The sequence below is a fragment of the Python bivittatus genome, unplaced genomic scaffold, assembly GCF_059951505.1.
Source record: "Python bivittatus isolate LINGU-HERP-01145 unplaced genomic scaffold, Pbiv_v1 ctg000700_np1212, whole genome shotgun sequence".
NCBI classification, from domain to species: Eukaryota; Metazoa; Chordata; class Lepidosauria; order Squamata; family Pythonidae; genus Python; species Python bivittatus.
Genome location: NW_028277098.1, coordinates 60,070,283 through 60,094,815, shown reverse-complemented (window position 1 = coordinate 60,094,815; position 24,533 = coordinate 60,070,283). Strand labels below are relative to the sequence as shown.

At 39.4% G+C, this 24,533-nt stretch overlaps 1 protein-coding gene across 1 annotated transcript in view; it reads left to right on the top strand.

Annotated features, from left to right (window-relative positions):
• The window catches only part of FMOD (fibromodulin), a 28,090-nt gene extending 4,211 nt beyond the window's left edge, over positions 1–23,879 (top strand). The window contains exons 2-3 of the mRNA XM_088154068.1: positions 8,552–9,562; positions 21,774–23,879. Of these exons, the coding sequence (XP_088010194.1) occupies positions 8,575–9,562; positions 21,774–21,925 (1,140 nt within the window). The 5' untranslated portion in view covers positions 8,552–8,574 and the 3' untranslated portion in view covers positions 21,926–23,879. The remainder of the gene's footprint in view (positions 1–8,551; positions 9,563–21,773) is intronic.
• The last annotated feature ends 654 nt before the right edge of the window (positions 23,880–24,533 follow it).

Sequence of the window (24,533 nt, the reverse complement as noted above, 5' to 3'; positions counted from 1 at the left end):
GTCCTCTTCTCCTTTTGCCTTCAATCTTTCCCAGCATCAGGGTCTTCTCCAAAGAGATCTCTCTTCGCATTAGGTGACCAAAATATCTGAGCTTGAGCTTCATTATCGATCCTTCCAATGAGCAATCAGGGTTGATTTCCTTTAAGATTGACTGGTTTGACCTCCTAGCAGTCCAGGGGACTCTCAAGAGTCTTCTCCAGCACCACAGTTCAAAGGCATCAATTCTTCGGCGCTCGGCCTTTTTTATGGTCCAGCTCTCACAGCCATACATTACTACTGGAATCACAGACATACTGATAATAATTCCAAATCTCCAGCTAACCACTCCCAATGGTTTCATGCAGATATTAAATAACAACATTGGAACAGAAAGGAACCCTGAAAAACCCAACAGATTAATTGTCAGGAGGCCAAGATACAGTAACCCAATGTTATCCTTTGAATGTGCCCCTTATTTTGCAACAAAACCCAGCATAAAACAGTGCCCCCATTTCCAACCCACAGAGCTGTTCCACAAGGATACCATGGTGAGCATTATCAAAAACTGCAGAGACATCATCAAGGAGAATCACCAAGGTCACATGCTTCCCATATTTCTTCTTATATCTATCCATCAGGGCCTGAATCCTGAAGGGAATGGATCTAGTAATCCATTTCTTCGAAGACCTTCTACTGCTGTACACCGACCATTGCTTTCCCAAGCACCTTCCCTAAAAGATTAAGGATCCAGACTAGGTTTCTTGAGCAGCAGTTGCAATACTGCCTACTTCAAGACATCCATCAATTGCTCCTTCCACAGAATTACATCTTCCACACTCTGGACTCACCCAATCAACCTTCTTCAACTAAAACAAATCAGCTATGAGAGGGCAGAGATTGAGAAGACATATAGGCAAATATACAGCTTCAAGCATCTTGTCCATATTCTTGGGCCTCAAATGCTGAAAATCACTCCATAAAACTAGATTAGGCAGTACATTGGACATCTTCGTTTGAACCTGTATCTTCTGTGGCATCCTGGTCACCACTGAGAAGAATAATTTTATCTCTTCAGTTTCTTGCAAATGAGTCACAGCAAGCGCCTGTGGGCTCCAACATTGCATTTGAAGGGGTTTATGTTAGATGCCTCTGGACCACATGAGAAAACTTGTAGCTGGATGCTACAAGATGCATTGGTGGCAGTGAAGAAAACTTTTGCTGCCTTCCTTTATAATATGCTCCCTCATTCATTTTCAGTTGTCTTTGAACTGATTTTTTGCCACTGGTGCTCAAAATGTTTATGTCCATTCATTGGGACATGCTAAGTATTTCTCTTGGGAGGATTCTCAACCCAAGATTTCCACCTAGAAAAGCCCTTCTAGCCTAACATGAGAGGTTAATACAAGAGGATTCAATCTCTCATTCTTTAAACAGTAGTGAGAAGCTGAGCAGGAAACAATTATTTCTATGTCCACTGTGCAGGATTCAAAGGAAAAAAAAAATTAAAAGCCATAAATTTATGTTGCTGGCAAGCCACAGAATAGTATGTCAAAACAAGAACATTAGGAAAACATGGAATCCATTCTGGAAGGCTTTATGGATAACTGCAGCATTACTCAGTGTTAGGAATATACTATAGCTTTTTCATACATGAGAATGAAAATTACTCTTGCTGCGATTGCTGTAGTGTGAATGAAAGGAAGCTTTTTGGCTGGGATGGTCATTCACATTTCACATGCTTTGCTTCTACTTTGTCACAGTGAGCAATTTTTAACATAAATCTCATAAGATATGCCCCCCCCCCCAAATTATTGTATTAAATTAAAGATATACTACAATAGGAGTCTGCAAACTTTTTGACAGCATGTTATGGGTACTGTCACAAAATAGCTGTGAGCTTTCTTGTAAATAAAGACAATGCTTGATCATGCTTTTCATGCTTTGGAACATGCTAGCCTCCTGTTTAATTCTTTTCCATTCAAAAATATTTCAAAAGAAGTCCATGGGGCATAGGGCCTGGAGGGCATATAGAAAAGTGTCCAGGAGTACTTTGACATCTACAGATCACCCTTGGGGGAACTGATAACATCTTTGAAATATATGACTGTTGGTTATATATCCTAACTAGCCAAATTAATATTTACTTTATTCCCAATCATTATATTACTAGAAATGTACAGTAGTGTCAAATGATTCCTTTATCTGGGATATGTTCTAACTCAGCAGTCAGCCTTTGAACCCATGAGCACAACTGGAATTTTGAACATGCTGTGTGTGTTTTTACAAAATTGCTACTAAGACCAATCATAAAACACTCATTTATGGAAAAGGTTGCTTTTTGCCTCTTTTTTGGTTCTCTCAGCATGCCCTTAACAACCTCAACTGATCTTTCCCCCCACCACCTGCCCCAATAAGTGGGAAAAAGAAAGCGTGGGATTATAGCTACCCACTATTTTATTTTTTGAGCATGCCAACAGGTAACAAATGAGTTTTGAAAATAAAGATCATTTTGATACTGGTAGGCAGCAGGCATTCTGGTTTACAACATGCCAGATCTGTGTGTGTGTACATGTCTCTGTGTATATATCAATATATACAAGTATATATAATATGAATATTATATAATAATATAATAGGAATATATTACAAATTCAAGAGTGGAATTACCATCAGCCACCTTCTCTACATGGATGACATCAAGCTGTATGCTAAGAGTGAACGAGACATTGGTTCGCTGTTCCACCTGACATGGATCTACAGTAAGGACATTGGATATCATTCGGTCTGGAGAAGTGTGGCTGGATGGTAGTAAAGACAGGGAAGGTAGTTAAGACTGATGGGGTGGAACTACCAGCAGGCCACACAGTAGACATACAGACCAGCTACAAGTACCTTGGTATCCCAAGTCACATGGGAACCATGATGAGGAGGCAAGGAAGACAGCAACATCCAAGTACCACCAAAGGATAAGACAGGTCCTGAAGAGCCAGCTCAATGGGAAGAACAAGATCCATGCCATCATCACGTATGCCCTGCCAGTCATCAGATACCCTGCTGGTATAGTGAGCTGGCCAAAGGTGGATATGGAGGCTGCTGATGTGAAGACCTGGAAGCTCCTCACAATGTACGGAGGTTTCCACCCCAAGTCCAACACCCAGAGACTATACAACAGCCAGAAAGAGGGCAGGCAGGATCTGGTGCGTGTCAAAGCCACTGTCCTGGATGAAACCCAGACCATCAAGGAGTACATCAGTAAGATGGCACCCACAGATAAGCTGCTGAGAGAATGCCTGAGGCAGCAGCAGACATGGGAGGAAGTTCAAGCAGAGAAAGTGCCATGGCAATACAAGGCCCTGCATGGGATATACCATTAACATTATACATTAGCTGAGGTGACTGACACTGGGAAATCCTACTAGTGGCTGAAAAAGACTGGACTAAAAGATAGTACTGAGGCACTGATCATAGCAGCACAAGGACAGGCATCAAGCACCAGATCCATAAAAGCAGGGATCTACCACACTAGACAGGACCTAAGGTGCAGACTGTGCAGAGAGGCCTCAGAGACAGTCCAGCACATAGTGGCAGGATGTAAGATGCAGGCAGGAACAGCATACACTGAATGGTACAACCAAGTAGCTGGCATTGTGTGCAGGAACATCTGAACAGTGTATGGGCTAGACCCTCCCAAGTCCAGATGGGAGATTCCACAGAAGGTCATGGAGAATAACAGGGCTAAGATCCTGTGGGACATCCAGATCCACATGGACATGTAGGTACTGGCCAATCGAACAGACATTGTGGTAGTAGACAAGAATCAGAAGACAGCAGTGGTGATAGATGTAGCAGTGCCAAGTGACAGCAACATCAGGAAGGAGGAGTATGAGAAGCTGGAGAAGTACCAAGGCCTGAAGGAGGAACTAGAGAGGATGTGGAAAGTAAAGGCCAAAGTGGTCCTAGTGATGGTAGGAGCACTTTGGGCTGTGACTCCTAATCTGGGAGAGTGGCTTCAACAGAACCCAGGAACAACATCAGAGCTTTCTGTCCAGAAGAGTGCAGTGCTAGGAACAGCTAAGATACTGAACAGAACCCTCAAACTCCCAGGCCTCTGGGAGAGGACCCGAGATTAAGGAAGACACATACCACCCATACCACCCATAAGAGGATATGTGTGTGTATGTATGTGTGTGTGCGTATATACACCCACACACACACACATATACATACATACACACACAGAGTATGCATGTGTATATGTATATACTCTGTGTGTGTGTGTGTGTGTGTATGCTGTATATAATATTATATGCTGTATATTATATATACAAAGTATATGTGTGCATATTTATATATATGCTCTATATATGCATCTGTATGCATCTCTCTTTATATGGGCAGGAATGCAGAAACTCTCTTGCTCAGAGCTTAATGACATAACAGAAATCTGAGGACTGCTCATCGATTCTTCCAGATGGGCAAAAGTGTTATAATAAGGGACTGTGTTCATTTAACCTTCGATGCCTACATCTACTCTAGACAATGCCTGAACACTGTGCTAAATATGAGTATTGTATCCACTGAAACAGCTCCCGCCCTGCCATAATAATATATTGGTGTTTGTCCTCACTTTCTCAAACACTGAGAAGTTCCAAGGACACTGTGTAACAGGGTCAGGCTTCCTTCGCAATGAGAGATCATTGGAAAGTTATGATCTTTTGTAATATTTGGATTTATTTTCCATATATACAAGTTGAACATAGTGGAAGCAAGTAGCATAGCACTTTTTACATTACCTGATCCCCTATATCTGAGGATACAGCAGATCCCCCAAAAGTGACTTTGACTCAATTTATAGAGTAACCACAGAGCCTTCTTCATTCTCAGTTCCAAAACTCTCTTTAAGTACTTTTTTCAGCTTCTGTCTGAGATGAAATGTTCTGCCAGGAGGTTTCTTGGTCATAGTGTCCCAGTGGTAAAATGGACTTCTTTGGAACTGCCACCTGGCACCTACATTGTTTTCCTCTGGTGGCAGCAAAATTACTTCTATTTTCCTGAGGATTTCACATGTAGTTTCATTCTTGCAATATTTTCTATTGCATTTATTATTTTCTGGTCTTTCATTTAATTATATTTCAGGGCTCACATTTTTATGCTTTTATTTCATCTTACAGATTTCTCTGAAACTGCAGTTGAATAATGGAATAAAATATTTACAATAAATAGAAACTGGAATTTATATCTAAGTAGATATTATAGGATTGCATTGCAACCGACCATTAAGGTAAATCAGTTAGCTGTTAACTTTCTGTTGTTTGAGAAAGAATATTTTTATTATTATTTTTAATTACAAAAAAAGAAAAAAATACATAGAAGTGCTTTAACATAAAAGTGAAAAAAATACAACAAAAAATATATCATTATAATAGTACACAGTTCCAATTCTATATATGCTTATCTAATATAAATATTATTCAAGTACACATATATTTCTAATAGAGTTATATGACTATCCTATTTTTTTAATCCAGTGTATTTTGTATAAATGAGTCCCATATTTCATTGTACTTGCCCATACAAAGTCTACGTCTATAGGTAGTCCGCTCATAAGTAGCAAGTGTAATCAGGTCTTCAGTCCATTGACTAAATGGGGCCATACATTTATATTTCCAATGTTGCAATATCAGTCTTTTGGCCATAGTAAGGGCACAGAGCACCCATTTATGTTGTCCAGTTGTCAAGTTCCATGTACTAGGTATGTAGTTCAAAAGAATATTATCCTCTGAAAATTGTAGCTTTTGTCGCACAATCATATTTATATAGTCCAGTACTTTCTCTCAAAACTTAATGTATAGGACATTGTAAAATCATATGTTTTAAAGAAGCATTGTCTTTATTACATCTCCAACAAACTGCTGTTTTTGACAGTCCTTTTCTATACAGATGTAGTGGAGTCCAATAAATTCTAAGTATTATTTTTTGTTGTATAAGGTTTGAGAAAGAATATTGATAGGATGGCATGATGTTGCCAGCTTTTGTAATTATGCTGTCAATCTGAACCTAAGGAAAACAAAAATACAATGTGGCATCTAAAATAGATAACCACCCTAGTCAAATTTAAGGTTAGCCAGAATGCAGATCTACTATAATTATACATTGTCATCTTTGCTGTTACATATCAGGAAATGAAGTTTGGTTTCAGTTAATAAACCTTATTCTTTTACACTGTTTTGCACAATAGCGACTAGATGAAGACATAGTTTCTTACTCTAATGAGGTGGCTTCCTTTGAAATAAAACAATGGGGAAATAATCCAATTTGTGGACTTTCTGGTGTTATTGGAATCTGATTTCCATCAACCCCAACCAGTACACCAGTGATGAGGGAGGCTAAGAGTTAACTAATGTCTGAAGGACCACAGATCTCCTACCTTTGGTCTACTCTGATGACAGTTCTACAAGCTTTCAGGCATAAGTCATTGCCTAACATAACTTTTTACTCAAGATGTTAGGTAGTTCCCCAAGCCAAGGGAAGTCTAGTCTCTGTAGTTACAAGCACAAAGGAGCTGAGATATCTTTTGTTCTAGTGACCAGAATTAGGGACAGGATGGAAGTCTATGTTTCTTCACTTCATTCCTTTAATGCTATTTTTTACTCATCATTTACTCTGATCTTTTCAAATATGCTTGCTATTTTAAGATGTCTTTTTGTCGATATATATCCATTAGTTGCTAACTGACTGATTTAATCTCAACTGGCATGTCAAAGATTTATTAATCAAGTTTCCCAAGATGGTGCCCTACATACAGTATGTGTTGGTTGTCAACTCACATAAGTCATATCAGCAGGGGTGACTGGAGTTGCAGTCCAGTAGAAATGAACAGCATTCCTTTGAAGAATGCTGGTATAATTGGTAACATAAGTAACATGGAACCAGTTGTGTTCTTTAGAATGCTCACCTAGTGAGATTTCCAGGCATCTTGAAAATATTTCTGGTAAAAGCCGTTGCAAATGTGCAATATTTTTCAGGATGAAGACTACCTGCTCTCTGAGTGAGGTAGTCACTCAATCCAAAAAATAGGAGGACGACGAAACCTGGATTAATTTTTTAAATCGAATTTCATTTCAATTTAAACACAGTTCATATCATTACAAGTTGTCTGCTTAACATTTTTTTCTTTTTGTTACAGTAAAAATTACAGTGTTTGCAAGGGTTCTAGGGATTGTATCCAAGCCTTTTGAGGGTCATGTGCATCCCAGGAACCTCATGTTATGCATCCCTGTTCTACTGGTATTCCTACCAGTATTAACTGGAGTTCAGTCCTTATTGTTTATGGCATCCTATATTGTAATATCCCCAATAGGGCCATACATTTGGCATTTATTGTTATAAGATCTAATGCTCATCTCTTAGCAAATGACGTGTGATCTGAAAATGGAGGACATAGCCATCAATCTGTGGTCTGATGGTCAAATTGCTCTTCATTGCTGTCCCTGACTTCTGTAGAGTTGGTAGACCAATTAAGATGGTCTACCTCATATGCCTGATGGATCCAGATTGTTTCCGATACAGTTCCACCTTGCATCTGGTTGCCAGATGGAACAAGAAGGTGGCCAGGGTGTTGGATATAATTTCTCCTGAGGGGTTTTCCATCAGTTGCAGATCCAAGGAGCACCTTGATTTCCAAGGAACTCCAAGAAATTATATGAGTGATATGCAATGCAACAGTGGTAAAAGAAAGGGAAAGTCCCACTTCTTTCAGGAATAACCTCCTCTGCTGTGAAGAAATGAGTGATAAAGCTTAGTTCTCTGCGCTTACCACATCCACAGAGTTTTATTCAGTGGTTCTATTCAGGATAGCCTACTCCCTATTACAGAAGGCTGGTGAGGTCAGTATCTCAACAGGCTGTTCTGATGGTTTACTGCATTCTATGCAGATAAAAATCACATATATTTACATGGGAAAAAAGGCAGTAAAGAAGTTAGGCAATATGCAGGAAAATTCAAAAGTTTTTTTCTCTAAGAATTGGCTAAACCACAACACACAACTCTATTTCTATCATATCCAATGTATATATATGTGTGTGAGAGAGAGAGAGTCTGTGTGTTTGTATAAAACCAAGATACTAAGAAAAAAATTTCAGTCTACTCTTCTGGGAAGGATCATATTTTAAAATGTAGTCTTAACATACAAATTGATTATGGTATTCCCAATTTTTTACCTATTTCCCATGGATTGATTGGATTGTTACTGTTTAAATTGTGTTGATTGTTCAATTTTAATCTGAATTGACAAAGATGGGAATTGTGTACTGCTCAAAGTTGACTTTGATTGGAACAGCTTATAAGCCTTGTAAAATGAATAAAGCCCCTATGCCTGACATTAAAAATCTAATAATACATTTTATTGATTCCATAAACATGACTCATACTAATATCTATGGAAAGTATGTAAGTTTAATTCATGCATGATCTCAGCCACTTTTATACACATTAGCAACTGCTGCTTTGTTTTCCTGAGTTAACATTTCTGATGGTTGTTTTTTCTCTCTTTTTCTTATTGCACCCTTTACAGGTCGGTCCAAAGTTTGTGGCACAATGCACTGGGCTTCTGTTTTGATCGTAGCTGGCTTCTGTGGAATATCCTTGAGCCAGTATGATGATCACTATGAGGACATGTTCTGGTTACAGCAATATTTACGCAGCCAGTCTTCATCCTACAGCTATTCACCATATTATGAAGATGAGATTCCCCCATATTCTTCTTACTCTTTTGTGCCAGCTGGATCCTCTGTTGGAGAGCCTGTCCCTGAACCTCCTGTTTCTAGGGAGTGCCCCCAAGAATGTGAATGCCCCCCTCATTTCTCTTCTGCCTTGTATTGTGATGCTCGCAATCTTAAGTATCTTCCATTTGTGCCTGCTCGGATGAAATACGCCTACTTTCAGAACAACCAAATTGTGGCGATCCAAGAGGGAGCCTTTGACAATGCAACCAGCCTGGAGTGGTTGGCACTGCATGGCAATCAAATAACCAGTGAGAAAATGGGCAAGAGGGTCTTTGCCAAACTCAAGAACCTAGAAAGGCTGTACCTTGACCATAACAACCTGACCAAAATGCCTTACCCTTTGCCCCAGTCACTGCGAGAGCTTCATCTGGCTTACAATCAGATCTCCAAAATCCCATCCAATGCCCTTGAAGGCTTAGAGAACCTCACTGCCTTGTATCTCAGCCACAACCAGATCCAAGAAATAGGATCAAACCTCAAAGGGTTAAACTCTCTGATCCTTGCAGATCTGAGCTACAACCAACTCAGAAGAGTCCCGGATGGGCTTCCAAGCTCCTTAGAGCAACTGTATTTGGAGCATAATCACATAAATATAGTCCCTGAAGATTACTTCAAGGTCTCCCCTAAATTGCTCTATGTACGGATGTCTCATAACATCCTGACAAACGAAGGTCTCTCCCCAAATGCTTTCAATACTAGCAGCCTCCTGGAACTGGACCTCTCTTATAACCGGCTTCAGAAGATCCCACGAGTCAGTACAAGCCTTGAAAATCTTTATCTACAAGGGAACAAAATAAATGGTAAGCTTTCATGTTCTGAACAGTGAGCTATTATGGGGTGGCACTGAAGAAGAATATGGCTGGGTGGATAAGCCGTTTTGAAATGAGAACATTTCAAGTAAAAGGATATCAGCTGCTTCCTTGAATGCAATGTTAGAAATCATTGTACAGTTATCCCGTCTCTGTCTCCTTAATGGCTTTTCCTTGATAAGGTCAAAGATGAAAGAAGTACTAGGAAAATGGGGGATTTACAAATGGAAAAGAGACTGGACGTTACTAGACAGAGACAGTGTCTAATTTTGACATGAGATAAGGCTTGCTATGTGAACAATTCAAATATATCTCAGTTGTTCCTTGTCAAGGCAGTGAATAGAAAAGGAAGCTTACTCCTAAACTTCCAGCTGGGAGAATGTGGTGCCTGCAGCCAGATGCTTTGTTCCTGAGAACTCACAACACTCTCATAAAGCAGCCTGAAGAGCAGAGAGAGAGAGAGAAGAAAGGCCACGGCTGTTGGTTGTGAACACAAGGGAGGCATCCAGCAAAGCTGCTGGAAACTCTTGAAAATTGACAGTCATTTGACTTGCTTCTCCCCTTTACTCCTCTACTGGAAGTTTTTCTTTCCCATGTGATAAGAGGAAATAAGAAGCAGGTCTCTCAACCTCAGTCAGAAAATAGTTAAAACAGCCTGGATCAGTTTGGGGAGTGTTTTAAAATAGATTCATAAGATTAAGCTTCTCTCTCTCTCTCTCTCCCTCTCTCCCTCTCTCAGGATGTGGGAAAGGGTATCTCTTTGAGTAGCTCCTGTTTTGGTCAAAGCACAAAATGAGAGTGAGGAAATTGAAACCAGGAAGAATCAGTTCAGTTCCTCTCTTGGTCTTTGAGTTCAGGGAATATTCTATTTTTCCCAAAGACCGCTATATTTAAACAGCTCCATCATGAGGAGGAGGATGGACAAGAGGGAAGGGAGGAATGAGGGAAAAGTAGACTTGCTGTGGAGAAGACAAGTTGATTTCCATCAGCCAATACCACTGACACAGGAAGAGGTTATTCCTTTAATAGCTGTTACCAGGAAAGCACAGCTGGAAAGACATGGGCAGGGATGGGGGAGCAGAGGTTGAAACTAAAGCAGACTTTCTCATTCCTGATACTACTGTAATGTGTTGGAAAGTAATGCTCATTTTCTTCAGCCATTTGAAAAGCACTATAGTACATTAGAGAAGGCTATGTTAGTGTGTAGAAGCTAAGGAATCCAAGGGCTCTTTGCTATGTCCACCCTCATTTGTGGTTTAATCTTATCTCAATATTTCCTATCTAGATACATTTTCTAGGATCAAAGAAACAGTTGATGGCCAATGGCAGTTGGCCTTAGGGGGAAATATAGTTTGACTTTTTAGCATTTAGTATTATATGACATAATTCCAGTCATCATGGATACCAGTGACATACTCATATTTCAAGAAGAAATTAGTGTAGGTAAAGAAGTAAAAACAAAACAAGAAACACACTTAGTGGCTAAAAGGATTGTATTCTCCTTTGATGGATGAATTAAGTAATTCAAGAATGACAGCTATTCCCTAATCTTAGAACGATTAATGTGCCATGTAAAGTCCATTAATTTTTTCACTGATTGGTAGTGGCAAACATTGGAGAGATCATGTTAATAACATATCAGTTATCTTTCTGACATCATTTTTGAGGGGTTGTGTGTTCTTACATGTTGGTTTAACAGGAACCTCCAGGAATGCAAATGAATCTTACACCAAATTAAGAATGTATAAGATTGCTGCTTTAAGCACTGATTTTATACCTACTTGCCTAGGAGTAATCCTTACTAAATTCAAATGGAGCTTTAAATAAACATGTATAGAGCTCTGTTAGCTACCTTTTAATATTTTAACTGCTTTGAAATTCTGATTGGAATAATGTTTTATAGGCTTCATCAAAGAGGATTCTTGTAGAATTTTTGGCTCTATACAAATGAGACACCTAGAACAGGTAAAAAACAGTCATTCTGAGGTGGAGAAAATACTTGGTTAAGTTGCATTCCAAGTTTAGAGTCAAGTCCACCATTGGCTTTGGGTTTCTTGCAGTTCTTGAAGAAGAGACAGCTGTCTGGCTTGTTTTAATTATTCCTTTATTTCTAGCTGAGGCTAACATAAGGTTATTTACTATTTTGCCTTATAAAGGCATATCAGGTACTGCTTCATTTACTTGAGCTCTGACCCCTGGGAGTTCAGCCCCCTTTTCCCACTGCCCAGATCAGCTGGACACAGGGAGCCACGGTTGTTCCCCTGTTGCTAATTACAGTGCTGTCCCAGTGATTCCAGTACAACCAAAATAGCTACTCCCACTCCCACTGCAAAGTAGCTACAGTACTTTGCATGGGATTGCTGGAGGGTGTGTGTGTGAGGTTAAAGTCTTCCCCACTGGGATACCCTCCCTAATCAATATGCATGTGTATATGTTTGAATGCCTATAGGAGAAAGAGAGGAGAGAAATCAAGGGAGAGGAAACAAGGGTGTGGGTAGGCTTATGTCACTGTGAGAATGGATGTACAAATGTGTTTACCTGTGAATGTGGGATCTGAGTGCACAAGATTATATGTTTTACATACAGGGTTTTAGGTCTAATCCTGGCTCTGCCCACTGGAATGCAGCCCAATCACCTACCTACCACATCATTACCCACTCCTGGTATATTGTTAGGAGGATAAGCCTAAATAAGTCACAAGGTGAGAAAATCTGAAACTTGAGTTTGTCAAGTCCATTTTATCTAAACAAAAGAGAATGTGGCTTAGTTCAGTGTAATTAGTCGATAGAACTTCAAACTAATCATGGATTGTACAAATCAGTTGAAATAGAAAATGCAGTTTGTAACAAACTGTACTCAGAAGCATTTCTGTCCCCCAGGGAGTACAACAGCCTGAAGCCAATATAAGGAAATTCTCATAACATGCAATCATATTTTACAATTACAGATATCCTAGCAAAAATCATAGCCCACACTGCAATTTTTGCTGGTTGTTTTAGAAAACCTCCTAAAAAAAAATCCAATGAGATAGTCATTAGCCAAATCATAAGCTGACAGCATAATTCAGGTTCTTCCTCTAAGGACTATAACTTCTAACCAGTCAGAACTTCTATCCATAGTTAGTGAGATCCTTTGTAGATAAATTGAGCATGCAGAACGTTTTACGCCAGAGGTCTGCGCCAGTCCCTGCCAAAGATGTGAAATATAGCACAAGATGTTGACAAAATCTCCCACAAGATCTCAGATGTATCATTAGAATTCACTGAGATCTCTCACTATATTCTCTTTTTTTGTCTTATTTGGGAAGGCTTGGGAGCTGAGTAGGCATTCTGATGCTAACCTCTTGCTAAGCTTTCATTTCCAGAGTGGCACCAATTCTAAAATAAAATACTCAGAATTACTTTGGCAGTTATTCCCAGGTCTATACTGAATCCAGATTTCAAACAAACTAACTATGTCCTCCTAGTTTCTCTTGGTTCTCAGTTGTTGTGTTTATCTTTTATATGTATATATTTATTAAAGATTTTTAAAAGGAAGATAAAATCTAATACAAACTAATATAAAGTAAGAAAAATAGAAATCAGAGAAAGCTAAAAGTGCAAGAAAGGGAAAAAAAGTAAAAGAAAAATAGGAAAGAAAGAAAAAAGATACAAAAAAGTAGCTTCCGATCTTCTTTACAACAGTTATAAGTACAATTATAAATTTACCTCTTACTCTATGGTTACAACATAACTCTCTTCTTTCTATAATCTATCCTGTCTAATCATCAAAACCCTAAATCATAAGTTCATTTTTTTGTTTCACTCAAAAATCCATAAGGGGTTTCCAGTCAGCAGTAAATGTAGATATTGTCTGTTCTCTGATCAAAGAAGTCAATTTAGCCATCTCAGCAAGTTCCATCATCTTCACCAACCATTCCTCCATTGTAGGTATTGCAGAATCTTTCCAGCTTTGTGCATACAATAATCTTGCTGCAGTTACCATGTACAAAAACAGAGTTTCATGACTTTTCCCAACTGTTTGTCCATCAATCCCAAAAGAAAAACCTCTGGTCTCAGGTGTATATTAATCTTTAAAATCTTCTGAATCAGTGCACCTGTTGTATTTATCATAAACTTGCCTGCCAGAGATCTAGAGGTCTAAAGATGGATCATCAGATCTTGGAAGGAGGCAACACAGCTTTGCCAGTCTCAAACTTTTCTTCAAATCTCTATCTGACTCTGTGATAGACAAACCATTTCTCCAGATTCCTCTTTATGGGTTCCCTTATTTTTCAAGAAGTTCTGCAGCTGACCTTTAAAGTATTTTAACATTTTTTTCATAAGACCTTTGCTTTTTTTCTCCCCCAAAGTAAAGGAGAAAAGCAGCAGAGCAAGAAGATACAGGAGCAGAATTAGTGTTACATACAGACCTGATAGCTGCTAGGCTTTTAAGATAAAGCTGACCTTTATCTCTTACACAGAATGTTCTTCTTTAGGCACCTCTCAGATGAAAAATAGTCATGTTTCTCTCACTCATTTTCTTTTCATTTCAGCTCATCTGCAGAGTTCAAACAGTAATCACAGCTAAAAGACTGAATTGAAAATTTGGAGGCTAGAGACAAAAAACAGTTACTTCAGAAGGATGAAGGCATTTTGAAATCAGTGTTCATGCTGTAGATAGGGTACTACTTTGGATTCAGGCAAACAGACTTTGCAGGCAATTTCTTTCTAAAAATCAGCCAGAACTGTTTGGCCCAAAGCCTGCAGTACTGCAAAAATGCAGCAGTGTGTAGCAAGCCGGGCTCCAAAACTCTCAGCTTTCTTAAAAAGGCATGCCTGCTTCCTATCTCAGGCTTTTTCCCAACTCCTGTATATCATGCGGGAAGTAGAGGCTTAACAGACGGCATGAGTTGCTATTCTCCTTGGCCCTGCAGCAACATGCAGAATTCTGCATGTACACTGATGAGTTCCAAAATGATAACAATTTGATAAAATGGAATTGAGGACTTGTTTTGCTGACATTTTCTACACCCCATTTTACAGTTTATTATGGAAGCAAGAAAAAAAATTGCACTACTTCAGTGTGCTGTTATACAGCAAATTGTAGATTCTCTTAGACCCCATATTGCTTCCACTCCTGATGATTGCTTGCTTCTCCTTACTTTTCCTTTTTGAATACCTTTTTAAATAAGTTCATAGTTCTAACTGGTTGCTGCTTTGACACTCTGCTAATGGTCTTTCATTTAGAAACCATTAAGCCATCATGTAGCCCATGCGGTTTGACTACCTAAGGGCAAGTGAAGTTTCCAGGCAATGGCATTGGTTCCAAATAGCCTTGTTTATCTTCACTAAAACCCTCATGAGGCCAAGTCTGGTTTGATTATTTGTGGAAAGTTAAAGAACAAAGATCTGGAAAGCACATTTCAACCTTCCCCATCAACAACAACAACAACAAATAAATAACTTTTTTCCCTAAGTCAAATTTGAATGTAGAAAAAGTGTGGTAGAATTAAGCTACAGACTGATTGACTGCTAGAAGATGTTGCATAAAGCAATAGGATCAGTGTTTTTTCAATAGACTGCATAAACACATGGAGGTTTCTCTGTTGCCATGTTATCCAAAGAGAGTTTATCTTTAACCCAAGAAGGATAGATTGCTATGCTTGAATGTGCCCATGATATCAAGTTATTCACTCCTGAAAACTTCCATTTAGAAAGTATAATGCTTGATACTTTCCTCTCCTTCTTCAGGTACCACTTGATTCTTTCAATTTCCCCCCGTAAAATAGTTATATACCAACAATGATGTGATGCATTATTCTTCCATTCAGCTGTCTTCTCATGTTCTAAGAAGTATGCAAAAGATTAACTGGTTGCAAGTTAAACCTCTCCCAACTTCTATTGCTTTGTGGGATATGTTACCCTTTCCAGTTTGTAGTACAGTAGAGAGCCAGTTTGGTGCAGTAATTAAGGCACCTGGCTGGAAATTGGGAGATGGTGAGTTCTAGTCCCATCTTAGGCATGAAGCCAGCTGGGTGACCTTGGACCACTCTCTCTCTCTCTCTCTCTCTTTCAGCCCTAGGAAGGAAGCAATGGAAAACCACTTCTGAAATCTTGCCAAGAAAACTGCAGGGACTTGTCCAGGCAGTCACCAGGAATCAAGGCTGACTTAAAGGCGCACACACACTCAAAAAGTAGAAGCTGTTACAAATAAATAAGGGTTAGGCCTTGGATGCCCTCTGGCTGCTTAAAAGAAGCAATACAACTCATTTCCTCCAGCATATATCTCTCTAGCCATCTGCCTTGGAAGCCTTCAGAATCTCATTGTAAGAACAATTACTTAAGAACAGCAGAGAAGACTAGAATAATTGTTAGATACAGAGCTTCTGGCTTATTTTTATTCTTCAAGGCCTCTGTGATCTTTTGACAACACAGCACGTATATCTCCCAATTACTTTTAGCTCCTATGAAGTTTTTATGCAATAGCCATCAATATTCACAGCGTAGCATAGGTTCTCCCCTTCATGGATCACTGCCTTGTCGTGGCGAAGGGGCTTGCGTAACTCAGTGAAGCCATGAGCTATACCGTGCAGGGCCACCCAAGACGGACAGGTCATGACAGAGAGTTCTGACAAAATGTGGTCCACTGGAGAAGGAAATGGCAACCCACTCCAGTATCCTTGCCAAGAAAACCCCATGGACAATGTTAAAAGGCTAAAAGATATGACGCCGGAAGATGAGCCCCTCAGGTCAGAAGGTGTCCAATATGCTACTGGGGAAGAGCGGAGGGCAATTCCAAGTAGCTCCAGAAAGAGTGAAGCGGCTGGGCCAAAGCCGAAAGGACATTCAGCTGTGGATGTATCTGGAAGCGAAAAGAAGGTCCGATGCTGTAAAGAACAATATTGTATAGGTACCTGGAATGTAAGATCTATGAACCAAGGCAAGCTGGATGTGGTCAAACATGAGATGACAAGATTGAACATCGACATCTTGGGAATCAGCGAACTGAAATGGACGGGAATGGGTGAATTTAATTCAGGTGACCATTATATCTACTACTGTGGGCAAGAAACCCTTAGAAGAAATGGAGTTGCACTCATAGTCAATAAGAGAGTGGGAAAGGCAGTAATGGGGTACAACCTCAAAAACGACAGAATGATCTCAGTGCGTATCCAAGGCAAACCATTCAATATCACAGTCATCCAAGTCTATGCCCCAACCACTGATGCTGAAGAAGCTGAAGTTGACTGCTTCTATGAAGACCTACAACACCTTCTAGAACTAGCACCAAAAAAAGATGTTCTTTTCATCATAGGGGACTGGAATGCTAAAGTAGGAAGTCAAGGAGTAATCGGAATAACAGGCAAGTTTGGCCTTGGAGTACAAAATGAAGCAGGGCAAAGGCTAATAGAGTTCTGTCAAGAGAACAAGCTAGTCATAGCAAACACTCTTTTCCAACAACACAAGAGACGACTCTACACATGGACATCACCAGATGGTCAGTACCGAAACCAGATTGATTATATACTTTGCAGCCAAAGATGGAGAAGCTCTATACAGACAGCAAAAACAAGACCAGGAGCTGACTGTGGCTCAGATCATGAGCTTCTTACTGCAAAATTTAGGCTTAAATTGAAGAACGTAGGGAAAACCACTAGACCACTCAGGTATGACTTAGATCATATTCCTTGTGAGTACACAGTGAAGGTGATGAATAGATTTAGAGGATTAGATTTGGTAGACAGAGTGCCTGAAGAACTATGGACGGAGGTCCGTAACATTGTACAGGAGGCAGCAACTAAAACCATCCCAAAGTAAAAGAAATGCAAGAAAGCAAAATGGCTGTCTGATGAGGCTTTACAAATAGCTGTGGAAAGAAGGAATGCGAAAAGCAAGGGTGAAAGGGAAAGATATAAGCAATTGAATGCAGATTTCCAGAGAATAGCAAGGAGAGATAAGAAGGCCTTCTTAAATGAACAATGCAAAGAAATCGAGGAAAACAATAGAATGGGGAAGACTAGAGATCTCTACAAGAAAATTGGAGATATGAAAGGAACGTTTAGTGCAAAGATGGGCATGATAAAGGACAAAAAAGGCAGGGACCTAACAGAAGCAGAAGAGATTAAGAAGAGGTGGCAAGAATACACAGAAGAACTATACAAGAAAGATCTTAATGTCCCTGATGTCCACGCTGATGTGATCACTGACCTTGAGCCAGACATCCTAGAGAGTGAAGTCAAGTGGGCCTTAGGAAGCATTGCTAACAACAAAGCTAGTGGAGATGACAGTATTCCAGCTGAGTTATTTAAAATACTAAAAGATGATGGTGTTAAAGTGCTGCACTCAATATGCCAGCAAGTTTGGAAAACGCAACAGTGGCCACGGGATTGGAAAAGGTCAGTTTATGTTCCAATTCCAAAGAAGGGCAACGCCAAAGAATGCTCAAACTATCGTACAATTGCACTCATTTCACATGCTAGCAAGGTTATGCTCAAAATCCTACAAGCTAGGCTTCAGCAATACATGAACCGAGAACTACCGGATGTACAAGCTGGGTTTCGAAGAGGCAGAGGAACTAGAGATCAAATCGCCAACATTCGCTGGATCATGGAGAAAGCACGAGAGTTCCAGAAAAATATCTACTTCTGCTTCATTGACTATGCAAAAGCCTTTGATTGTGTGGATCACAACAAACTGTGGCAAATTCTTAAAGAGATGGGAGTACCAGACCACCTTACCTGTCTCCTGAGAAATCTGTATGCGGGCCAAGAAGCAACAGTCAGAACCGGTCATGGAACAACCGATTGGTTCAAAATAGGGAAAGGTGTACGACAAGGCTGTATACTGTCACCCTGCTTATTTAACCTATATGCAGAGTACATCATGAGAAATGCCAGGCTGGAAGAATCACAAGCCGGAATTAAGATTGCAGGGAGAATCATCAACAACCTCAGATATGCGGACGATACCACCCTAATGGCAGAAAGTGAAGAAGAACTAAAGAGCCTCTTGATGAGGGTGAAAGAGGAGAGTGCAAAAGCTGGCTTGAAACTCAACATTAAAAAACTAAGATCATGGCATCTGGACCCATCAATTCCTGGCAAATAGAAGGGGTAGAAATGGAAGCAGTAACAGACTTCATTTATTTGGGCTCCAAGATCACCGCAGACGGAGACTGCAGCCATGAAATTAAAAGACGCTTGCTCCTTGGGAGGAAAGCTATGGCAAGCCTAGATAGCATATTAAAAAGCAGAGACGTCACCTTGCCAACAAAGATCCGCATAGTCAAAGCTATGGTTTTTCCAGTAGTAATGTATGGCTGTGAGAGCTGGACCATAAAAAGGCCGAGCGCCGAAGAATTGATGCCTTTGAACTGTGGTGCTGGAGAAGACTCTTGAGAGTCCCCTGGACTGCTAGGAGGTCAAACCAGTCAATCTTAAAGGAAATCAACCCTGATTGCTCATTGGAAGGATCGATAATGAAGCTCAAGCTCAGATATTTTGGTCACCTAATGCGAAGAGAGATCTCTTTGGAGAAGACCCTGATGCTGGGAAAGATTGAAGGCAAAAGGAGAAGAGGACGGCAGAGGATGAGATGGTTAGATAGCATCACTGAAGCAATGAGCATGAAACTGAGCAAACTCAGGGAGGCAGTGAAGGACAGGAAGGCCTGGCGCAATATGGTTCATGGGGTCACAAAGAGTCGGACACGACTTAACGACTAAACAACAACAAAGCATAGGTTCTTGATAGATTAAAACAATAAAGAGGTTCCCGTCCCAAGGAATTTCAAAACTAAAATCCAATCGAAAAGAAAACAGAAGAGAAAGTAAATAGGAAAATAATCAGTTAGCAATTTAAAATTTTGTTTGAGTTTTTTTCATGAAAGTACTCTAAAAGACTGGCTGCTCCCACATATATCCCTTGGCCTGAAAGAACAAGGAGTTTCCCAGAAACTGGCCTTTTCAGTGACCGCTTCAAAGCCTAAGTGCTACCTATTTCAATGTTCAGGTCTTAAAAGAAAGCTTGCCGTTTTCCTGTTTTTCTACCCTTGGTTTATTTACATAGGGTTTTAAATTGGTTCTGATCCTTTGGGATAATAGGTAGATGGCTCCCACCCTACGGAATACTCACCTCTAGGCCTGTAGCCTCCCAATTTTCCAGAAGGAATTGGGTTTGCCAACTTGCATGGCACCTTGAAGACACTCCCCGAGTTTATTAACACCTAATTAATATTGGCCTCTTGGAAGTGTTATATAGGAAGTTTGTTGCAGTAGTGTATTTTAATTAATTAATTAATATTTATTTCTTTTAATTAATATTTATTCTTTTTTTACTGTAAGCTGCCCAGAGTCGTTCTGTTGTGAGATGGGCAGTGACAAATTTTAAATATAAATAAATAAATATATATTTAAAAATAGATAGTATCTTTTAACTTTGGTTTTAAGTGGATTTCTTGTAATTTTAAGATTGTTTTCCTGATTATTTTTGTTGGCTTTTTTGAGTGCTTCCTAGAACTTCACAGCCTATTACTTAGTTTGACAAGTGATAAAAAAGATCTTGGAATAATAGCTCTATACCAGTGTTTCTCAGCCTTGGCAACTGTAAGATGGGTGGACTTCTACTCCCAGAATTCCCGAGCCAGCCTGTGGTATTCTGGGAGTTGAAGTCTACACATCTTAAAGTTGCTAAGATTGAAAAACACTGCTCTATACAAATGGAATGAATCAGCAGGGTGAAGTGATTGCAAAAAAGGCAAATGCAATTTTGGTTTGCATCAATGAAAGGAATTGTTCCTTTCTTTGTTTTGCACTATCAGACCCTGAGTATTGTGAACTTCTGAGGACCAAATCAAGAAGAATTCAGACAAATGAAGCAGGTTCAGAGAAGGACAGTGAGGATGATCAGAGGACTAGAAAATAATTCTTCTGAAGAGATAGGAAGAACTGGGAATGTTTTATCTTAGAAAACAGATAGAAGATGTAATAGAACTCTGAAAGTTGCTATTTACCATCATCTCAGAGGGCAAATGAGTAATGGAGTAATGGATTGAAGTTAAAGGAAGGCAGATGGTAATTGAGTGTTAGGGGGAAAAGTATCCTAACAGTAAGGATAATTTGCCAGTGGGACAACATCCCAGACCAGGGTAATGGCAGACCACTTCTATATTGTGGCCAAGGAAACATGGTTGGGTCCAGGTAGTCACTGGGAGTCAGTTTGATTTAAAGGAGATTTTTACTTTTGCATAATATGAAATTGGATTTGATGGCCTAAATGGCCCCTTTTAACTCTTGTGATTCTATGATTCATGGTAAAAGCCTCCTATTAAATTTAACTGTGATGTTCATATTTTTACAGACACATTTCATTATTTATGTGCTGCTTTAGTCACCTATGAATAGGAATTGCTTTGAAAAGGTACATTGGTATCATTAAAGGAAAACGGCACAGGTGGGGAAGGATTTTCTTTTCTCAGATGGCAGGGTGTGGCTTTCATAATGAAAATAGTCTGTAGCAGAAAATGATCCTAGTCTCAGATTTTTCAGATTTATAATGGAGTATTATACAATTCAAATAATTTTTCTATAATATCTATGCAAATGTTAAAAATGTTAAACCCTAGCAGCTTCCAACTTTATAGCTAGAGATCAGCTGCTAAGACCAATAAAATCTGGGTCAAAAATTTAACTGTTGTTATTATTATGTAAAAGATGGGGCTACCATATTTGGGTTGAAAATGCTGAAAAATAGACAGGCACCTTTTTTCTGCCATTTGATGGTCATCCAGCTGGGTGCAACCCAGATCTGGTAGCAATAGTCAAAGGACAACCATGGCTCATTTTATATCTGTTGCTGCTTCAATCTACACAATACATGGTGAAACTGCTAACCTTACCTTACAACAGAGTCCACAATACCATTGTTGCCTTGCAGACCTACAGGACCTCAAATTCTAGAAAACCCAAGCAGAATGTCCAAAATCCATACTGACTCAGGGAATTTTGGGGCTTGATCCAACAGATCTGGAAGGCATCAGGTGGGGAACCCTGATTTATATCTTTAGAGTAACTGAAGCTCCCTTTGAATTAGCTAATTCCTGAAGTTGCATGAGGGATCCGAGCTAATGTGATTTGTCTCTGTTGATAAGAATGTGATACATAGTTCTTTGGCTGCATAAAAGAAAAGTGTAAATGACACATAATTCTTTATTTTTGTTCCCAGAATTCACCATCAACAGTTTTTGCAGCTTTGTAGACATCATGAATTTTTCCAAGCTACAAGTCTTGAGGCTGGATGGGAATGAGATTCGTCGCAATCATGTGCCCTCGGATGCCCCACTTTGCCTGCGGTGGGCCAATGTCATAGAGATTTAACCACTGCTCTTGTTTCTTTCCTTAGACCACCTCCATCATAAGCACAAGGCCAAGTCTTTCCTGCAATCCTATGGCATAACAAGCATTCTTCCTCACTCATATTACTGCTTCATTTGGCTGAGCTTCTGCAGTGGTATAATGTAGGAAGAATTGGTAACTTGGTCCGAGAGATGTTGTTTATATTAGTCAATCCAGTAACAACACATATGCCAGCCAAATCTTTGCTTACCTCTTTCCCACTTTCTCTCTACTTCCCTCTTTTCAGCAATCACTTACCTAGTTTTCATGACATGTGTTGGGTGGTACCCATTCTCTTTGGTGGGTGGTAGAGAAGTGTTTTTCTTTGCAAGCGTTTCATGTGTGTAGCATTAGAAATTTGATGCCAGCTGGGATACCTTTGCAATTTAATTTTCCATGTAGGAGGACTGCAATGAAAAAGTAGCATGTATGTAGTGGGGGTGGACAAGACTGAATCCAAACAAAATGAAAACAGATTAAAGGGTTGGCCACTCAGCAAGGGACAATTAGAGAGATGAGGTGGAGAACAAGAAAAAAGCAAAACCAAGAGACAAACACAGTGACAAGTTAGTTGACATGAGTATAACTCCCCAGGTGTTAGTTGCCAACTAAGTAGCATCATTATGATACTTTCATCTTTCTTTTCCATTAGTTTTAACGTACACAGTACAACAATACACATTATCAGTGAGGAATCAAAAGCCCAACAAGCTTACCAACTCATAAAAATTACACACTCAGCTAATTGTGATGCTAGACATCAAATGTCACCATTATGTTTCCAAACCCTCACAAATGCTTGCCATTTATAATATTCATAATTCCCCAGAAAGACCCAAACATATTTTTACACTTCAATAGTTTCAGCAAGAACCTTTCCCTCCATCTTTTCCGTTCTTAATTTGCTATAATGCTCAGCAACCAAGATTTATTGTCAGCATCCTATTTAATCTCTTAATGTTCTGCAGTCAGTGCTTTTGTAGCAGGAGGATTTTAAGTAATATTTTTGCCTCAGATTTGGAGGACATTGCACTTTGAGAGATTAACAGAGCCCTCAAATCTAACATTTTCTCACAATTTGAAGGGGGCATCAAATGGATAGAAAAACTTGATTCATACCACGTTCTGTTGGGGTGGGGAGTAAGAGAATCCTTTCCATTTTCAGGAAAAAGAACATTTTACTATGTAAATTTCTTATGGCATTGAGCCCTATCTGAGCCTTCCTACACACTGCATATTATTAACCTTTTCCATCCACCAGAAGAGGTTGTTTTTTGTTTCTTTCTTCTGCTATACTGCAATTCAGATAATTACTCAGTGCTTTCAGCATACATATTTCATATTTCGTTCCATGTGCTGCTTGAGTGCATATAAAGAATGCTACTATTTGAAGGCATGTTTCCAGCCAGCAATAAAATGCAATGAGAACCACAAGCATTAAAATGGCTGGTAAGACTCACTTTCATTCAAGCAAGATATTCAGCCAGCATATAATGAAGAACTGAGGATTTTAGCCTTGTACTGCTCTGTAAGTTCCCATTTTCAGCACAGTAGTCCAATAAAAGGTACATTCTAAATCCTTGTTACAACAGCATTCCCTTCTTGCTTCCTGTAAGTCTAATTACATTTGCTGTAATTTGTTTGCTTGACTGTAGAATTGCCTGTGTTGAATTTCATGCATGTCGTAGTACCAACTACTACCATAAGAATCAATGATGCTTTCATCTATCATCCACTGAATTATTTTATTTTCATAAAATTCATGGAGGGAAAGACAAGAACAAGGAGAAAGTAGGTCTTAGGAGATTCTGAGAAGCTCAAAATACCATCAAAACCTTTTTATATATGTAAAGTGCATGCGGATAATATTTTAAAAATGTAGATGCATGAATTGTAGATACCATTATTGTTCAATAAAATCCTTTTTATAATTGCATGGAATGACTTGAAAACTACCAATTGCCAAGAGGAAGTCTGAAACATTTGATGTTAATGAGAAATGAGCAGAAATTAAATCCACCAGGGAGATGTTTAAGGCTGCACTTTGAAAAGAAGGTGTCTGCACTAGCTATTTGGTGGCGGGGCGGGGCGGGGCGGGGTGGGTCAGATATGTGGATTTAGTGAAAGGGTTCAGTAAATTAAACCAAGGTTTTATAAGCTACAATTGGCTAGGTTCACATATCATAAGCATAAACAATGGCTAGGTTCATATAACATGCTAAAACACAGACACACACAAACTGCATTATGCGTAGCTCAGAGGTCAGCAACCTTTTCAGGAAGAGGCCACCATCACACAGTTTTGCATGGTACTGCAAACATCAAATGAAATTTTAAAAAATAGTGGCTGAAATGTTGTGAGCTCTCATGTGAAAACACAGGTATCATTGTGGTTATTGGGAGATTTAGAGCATTTTAATTGTTTTCCCTATTTTGATATGCAGTGGACTCTATATTGGGGTATCATAGCTCCTAAAGGTGCTGCACTTCTAATGTGATATGTTTGCTCGGCTATTTCATTCTCTTGAGCCACTTGGGAATTAATTATCACCGAGCCTAATCTAAGGATGAGAAATGTAGTTCTCAGAGA